Here is a 6,820-nt window from a genome sequence, read left to right on the forward strand (position 1 = left end):
ATAAGCATTGACCTCTCCGATCACAATTTTGATGTGATTCTCTCAACTTTCTTATCAATTGGTACCAAAGCATTCCACCATATCTCTCATCTGAAGTCAGGTGAGAGGTGCTGGCCAACAATGTTGTGTTTCAATTGAGACTAGTAAAAGTGGCAATTACACAGCCAGCCTTCATGGGTGCCATGCCGTGGCTCATGGTGGGATGTTAGGATCCAATTGCAAGGTATGGGATACATGTCCCACATCAGAAGTATTGGATTGTAATATTTTTTTGGGCTCCAATCACAGTGGCTAGCTTTTTTGGTCTGGTTCTCTCATGGATGGTAGTAAAGGGTGCTAGGTGTTATTGACTCAACATATATCAGCAATTGTACACTTTATTCTTTGATTGATAATCATTGATTTTTATCATCTGTAATTTTTAAATGGTCTGTGCCAGTTGTTAGGTTGCTTATATTCTTCTTGTTGCATAATAATGTCTATGCTGACACTGCTGTCAATATTTTTACAGTTCTTTATCAATTCCTTGTTTGATAATTGTGCAGATCTAGCATTAGCAATTAAATTCAAGGAACCACACAAGGTTTTGATTCTGTTACGTGGATTCTCTTTCTGGCTGCAAGTAAGTTAATGCATCCATACTTCATTTAATTTCATGTTTCTAATCATCCATGTTTGTAAAGAGTTTATTATTGCCTGTTGAAGCAGTACCTCCTGTATCGTTTGCCTGTTAAAAGTTTTTCCTTATCGTGATTCATATGCTTTGAAGGGAGAAAAAGAAAACCTGTTTGAACCAGTGAGCTGAGTTAAGTGGTGCATGTTTGGCAATCATATTTACTGAAAACTTGTTTTCTACCTTCATAAAATCTATTTATCTATCTATATTATCAATCGAGGTATTTGGGACATTAGATAGAATTAATTGTTATTGTTAGCAGATTTTACTTACACTAGAAAGGCGCTTTTTTGAAAAAGGATAACTTTTTAGCATTTTGGTTATAATCATTATTTGATTCTTTTGGAGTTAGAACATGTATCTTGAAATTGGATCTAGCCCTACTGATCGGGTAGAGACTCATTCCGTTTGAAAGTGACACTTTTTAATTGAGATATCAATATATACCGACACATTTCTGTCCAAATAATTTTAAGAGAAAAGGACAAATCGATCCCTAACTTTTTTGTCCGCTGACATTTAAGTCCCTGAAGATTTAAAAATACATTTAAGTCCTTGACCTCTTCAAAATCTGGACATATCGATCCCTGAGTCTAATTTGTCCAATTTTAAAAACTCTCTCACGTATGCATCCGTATCAACCAGGTCAGTACAACAGAAGTCACGTTTGATTTTTCCGATAAGTCTGACAGACCCAAGTGAACATGAGGGATCGATATGTCCAGGTTTTGAAAAGGTCAAGGACTTAAATGTATTTTCAAATCTTCGAGGACTTAAATGTCTGCGGATCAAAAGGTTAAGGACCTATTTGTCCTTTTTTCTAATTTTAATTTTTCAACGGATCGAAATAGTGAAAGTGACAATTAATGGAGTAAAAAATTGTCCATTGGCAGCATTTTATGGATTTGGTGGCTGTGATGCCTTAGCCTTTAGTCCTTACGATATCTAGATTAATGGTAGTTATATTTTTGTCGTTCTGTTTTTCAGAATTTGACCCATGCCGGAGTAACGATGCGTTGGATTGAGGAATCATGTTTGGAGATTTTACAAAGAATGTGATTTGGAATCTTGCTACTTTTAAGATTTGGAATAAGAAATCAAATAGCAAAACTAAGTTTTTGTACAGAATCGTGGCTAGAATTGTTAGTACTCGTTAAGAACTCTTTCAGGATGCAAACCATGTATGTAACATTTTCCTGTCTCAAATCTTAATCCTATGCTGAGCCCTTGCTTTTCTTTTTAGCCGCGACTTTTGCCACACCCTTAATAACAAGCAGGGATTATATTGAAAGTAGGGTTTTATAAAAAAAAAAAGGGTTTTTAGAGTAATTATCCAAAATTTTGTAAAAATATAGATAATTATAAATCAATCTCTAGAATTTTATTTTCTATTTTTACGGTGGTCATTAACAAAAATAAATCATAAAAAAATTTAGGTAAAAACACTAAATTTTACAGAAAAAAGTATCTTATTTTTTCAACTATGCTTATAGAAACTACGTCAATTTAATTTTTTAAAAAATGTCAATTTAATTTCTAAAGTATGTTTTGAGAATATATATTTAGTGTTAGGTATATTGACCTATTTTTTATGTTGAGAGCATTTTTATTATTAATAAAAGTGAAAGATATTTTTGTCAAAATGTTTAAAATTCAGGGTATTTTTGGTTGTTTATCCAAGATTTTAGTACAAAATAAAATTTTATTCCATTAAGGAGTTGTCTACATGGATCAGATGATGATATTATGTCCTATCATATATCAGTATTTAGTGAGATCATTGATACATAAATCTCTTTTAACCATCTGTATGATTTTTTTTAGGTCTTTTGTCTTTTGTTACTTGTCTAAATCTTTCATCTAATCCACCTTAATCAGATTTTTTTTTGTCAATTTTCTTTACACTAGTCTTTCTCTATTCTATCTTTATCTTTATTTTATCTATGTGTTTAGCTGTTCATCCATCTAATGCCCTTCTCTCTATCACACTAAGTTTATGTTCATATTTATTTTTTATCGCTCAACACTCCTTTCATATAACATAAGTGGCCTAGAGATAGTGCAATAAAATTTACCACTAAATTTTAAAGAAATTTTCAAGGTTTTCAAACTCATGAGTCTAGGTAAACTCGACTCGTAGACTTGACTTATAAATTCATACGAGTTTACTTGTATGAATTTATTTTTTTAAGAATCATATATATCATACATAAGATATATATTTACTCAAATCTAAGCATTTAAAATTAATAATTTTACCACAAAACTCATAATAAACTAAAATAGTAGAACAAGTTATAATAAATGTATTCAAATCCTTCACAATTAAGCAATAAGTATGAAGTAGCACACAAGCACACAAAGCAGAAGTAAGGCTCGAATCAGGGGTAGAAGCACAAGCATGAAGCAGAAACAGGGGTTAGAACTTATAAGCTCGAATCAAGGGTAGAACTTAGAAACAGATGTAGCAACTGCCAGAATGACAAATCAGAACAAAAACAAGTGAATGACGAAGAAAAGCAGAGGTAGGAAGGGTGTAAGGAGAAGGCTGAAAAGTATTATTATTTGATGATCCAGCTTGTCGAACGGAGTCTAACCGTGTCATTCAAATTTTGCAAATTCCCAGCATATAAAATCTAAAAAGTCAGTTATCGAAAATCTAAGTTGTTGCAATGTATGCTTTGTAAAGTATAAAGTATCGTTTCATGTGTATTTTATAAAATTGTGAGCTTTTCAAAAATAATTCTTCATTCCAATAATTCTAATAAATTCAAGATTTACAATAAATTAATATTTATTCTTAAATGATGAATTCAGGAATTCAATTAGGCAAAAATAATAATATATTTAAAATAACTGTAAAGATAATATATACTCATAACTTAGTTTTAAAGAACTGGAAGTAATTTTGAGCACATCGTTGAACTACTAATTGATGGCCAATAATTCTGTAATTCTATAAATTTTCCAATAATAATAGAGTAAACTACCATTTCTACCCATGAAAGTTGAAAACGCTGACAGATCTACCCATAAAAAAAAGAAATTACCATTTGTACCCATAAAATATGGGTTCCATACAACAAAATTATGCAAACTCAAATCTCAAATTACCCTTATCATTATTGTTTTCAACTTTTCATTGAACTCAAAACAGAATGCTACAACCTAATGTCCCTGTAACAAATCAATTGCCAAACTCAAAAAAATCATGTGGGAAATTGAACGAATTGTTGAACGAATTGAGTAATCCTCACCTGAGCCAAATTCTTAGAGGCAGGGGTAAGCTTGTTCTGTTTCAGCTCTGTTTTGGCGAGAGAGAAGCAAGTTAGGGCAGTTGCTCTAAAGGTTCGGCAACTGAGAAGCTGATGATGATGGTGACGTCGCCGATAGCTCGTTGGAGTAGAAGAGAGAGTGAGAACAAAGGTTGAATTAGGGTTCGTGGGGGGAGGTGTGAGACTGGTGAGTGGCTCGCTGGCAGTGGTCTGGACCAAAAGAAAGAACGACTCGGACGGTGAGTGTGGCTCGGGTTTGTTGCAGATGGTGGAGATGACGGTGGTTCGCGGCGGTTCTGGCGGCTGGAAGTTGGACGGCGATGATGGCAGGGCTGTGATGGTGGTTCGGAGGTCTCTGGTTCTTGAAGAGAAAAGAAGAAGGGGAAGCAGAGGAGAAGGAGAAGTGAATTAGGGTTTGCTGGTTTAAAATAGATGGCGAAAGAGACAGAAAGAGAGAGAGCTCACCGCAGTTTTAGTTCGCAAAGGGGACCGCGGTGGTGACGGCTAGTGAGGAGAAGGTAGTCACGGTAGGCGAGGGTGGTCGGCGGTGAAGAGAGGAGAGGCGGGGCACTGCGGCTCTAGGGTTAGTGGCGGCGGCGAAGCAAGGGTTGGTGCAAAGGTTCTTTGGTCGGCGAGGGCAAGATAGGGAAGGAGAGAAGGAGGGGTGGCCACGGCAGAAGGAGGACGACAACGGAAGAAGGTGTTGCTGCTAGGATTGTTTGAAAATCAATTGATTATTGGTGAGAGATAGAGGATGTGGTTAATAGTGGTGGTGGTGTAAAGGGGGGTTTGTGGTGGTGGTGGTGGTAAGGTGATGAGTAGATGAGGATGATTGAGTGGTTAATAGGGAGGGAAAAGATGATGTAGATGATATAATAAGGGTAATTTGGGGTTTTTATATGATTTTTTAGGGTTTGGATAATTTTGTTGTATGAAACTCATATTTTATGGGTACAAATGGTAATTTCTTTTTTTTTTTTTTATGAATAGATCTGTGAGCATTTTCAACTTTCGTGGATAAAAATGGTAGTTTACTCATAATAATATTTGTGAGTTAATAATATTATCAATTAATATAATCTTACTCATTTTGATAAATGCTCTAGATTTTTTAATCTTAAGAATTCTAATTCAAATTTATAGATACCTATAAATATTGGTATGATAAAAATTATAAATATACTTAATTATCAAATCAAAAATGATCTTCAAACCTCAATAATGACTGAAACTTAAAAATAAAAGATTTTCCTCATTTACTAACTTTAAACTCCATTAATAGTGTTGCGAGAAAATAAGTTTTTCTTTTGGAGTATACATGATACATCAAAATGAAGATAAGATAAAGTAAATAATAACATAACGTGGTGGATGATGTGTTATAGAGCATTAAAGAGCAAAATTGAAAAGGGAAAAGGGAGCAGAGAAAGAGGAATTATGGTTTCAAAAAAAACCGAAGAATGAATGAGCGAAAGGAAATCAGTGAGGGCATCAGATGACACATAAAAAATAAAGGATTTAACTAAGATATGTGTCTCCACGTGATCCATATTCCTTTTCGTTTCTTAGTTATTATATCCACAATTAAAAATAATTGCAAAAATATTTATATTTGAGATAAATACTATTTTAATTCTTAAGATTTAAAGTTAAAATTAAAATTATTCTTGACTTTTTTTTTGGGATACATTTAGAATTAAAATCGTTCTTTTGGATAGATTTATCCTTTAATCATTATTTTTTTTAGGATAAATTAACAAAAATTCACCTGAATAATTTTATCATTGATAAAAATACACCTAAAATTTATTATCGACAAAAATACTTTTAAATAATTTAAAAATGCGATTAAAATGTCCAAAAAAAAATATTATTTTTGTAAGTGGCAAACGACTTTTTTATTTGACCGATAAGTATGAATGTCCATCAAGTTAACGTTGGGCTGTGCAATATTAAATATATGCGGTGCTTTGTTTCCCCATGGTAGACTTCATATTAATGAAGTTTGAAAAGGAGAATGTTGGACAAGTATAAATAGGGTATGGGTTTGTGATTATACGTACACAAGCAAGTAATAATAAAATCACTTCTCTCTTTATGTTGCAATTAAATACTCTTCTCTTTAAATTATTTTAATACTAGAGTCTTCTATTTATACATCTCTATTATATATATCTTTTATTTCACAACACGTTATCAGCACGAGATTCTGATCAAATTTTTAGGAAGACTCAGGTAACAAATTTTCATTATGTCGAAGCTCTCTCATCTTGAATTCAAATGCTCTTGATATATCTGGAAACAATTATTTATCATGGATACTAGATGCTGAAATCCATCTTGATTCAATGGATCTTGGAGATACCATTAAGGCTGAAAATAATGCATCCCAGAAGGATAAAGCCAAAGCCATGATTTTTCTCCGTCGTCATCTTGACGAAGGATTGAAAAATGAATATCTTACATTAAAAGATCCTGCAGATCTTTGGAAAGACCTTGAAGAAAGGTATAATCATCAGAAAACGGTGATACTTCCTCAGGCCCAATATGAATGGACGCATTTGCGTTTACAAGATTTTAAATCTATAAATGAATATAATTCTGCAATATTTCGAATCACCTCACGAATGAAATTGTGTGGGAAAAAAATAACTGATCATGATATGTTGGAGAAAACTTTCTCAACCTTCCATGCCTCGAATGTGCTCCTGCAGCAGCAGTATCGAGAGAAAGGGTTTAAGAAATATTCTGAGTTAATTTCTTGCCTTTTTATTGCCGAACGCAACAATGAGTTGTTATTGAAAAATCATGAAGCGCGCCCAGCTGGCGCCGCCCCATTTCCTGAAGTAAATGCGGCAAATCGTTACCC

The 6,820-nt window shown here is 33.4% G+C and overlaps 1 protein-coding gene across 3 annotated transcripts in view; it reads left to right on the forward strand.

Annotated features, from left to right (window-relative positions):
* The window catches only part of LOC107609477, a 5,084-nt gene extending 3,166 nt beyond the window's left edge, over positions 1 to 1,918 (forward strand). For 2 of the 3 annotated variants that reach the window (XR_002350119.1, XM_016311465.2), the window contains 2 exons: positions 546 to 622; positions 1,664 to 1,918. Coding sequence is in view for 2 of the 3 variants with exons in the window: in XM_016311465.2 (XP_016166951.1) it covers positions 546 to 622; positions 1,664 to 1,735 (149 nt within the window). In the remaining variant the exon portion in view is untranslated. Of the gene's footprint in view, positions 1 to 545; positions 623 to 769; positions 1,444 to 1,663 lie in introns of those variants that run through there. The other variant, XM_021106012.1, reaches the window with a different exon arrangement.

The sequence above is a fragment of the Arachis ipaensis genome, chromosome B07 (genome assembly GCF_000816755.2).
Source record: "Arachis ipaensis cultivar K30076 chromosome B07, Araip1.1, whole genome shotgun sequence".
Classification (NCBI taxonomy): Eukaryota; Viridiplantae; Streptophyta; class Magnoliopsida; order Fabales; family Fabaceae; genus Arachis; species Arachis ipaensis.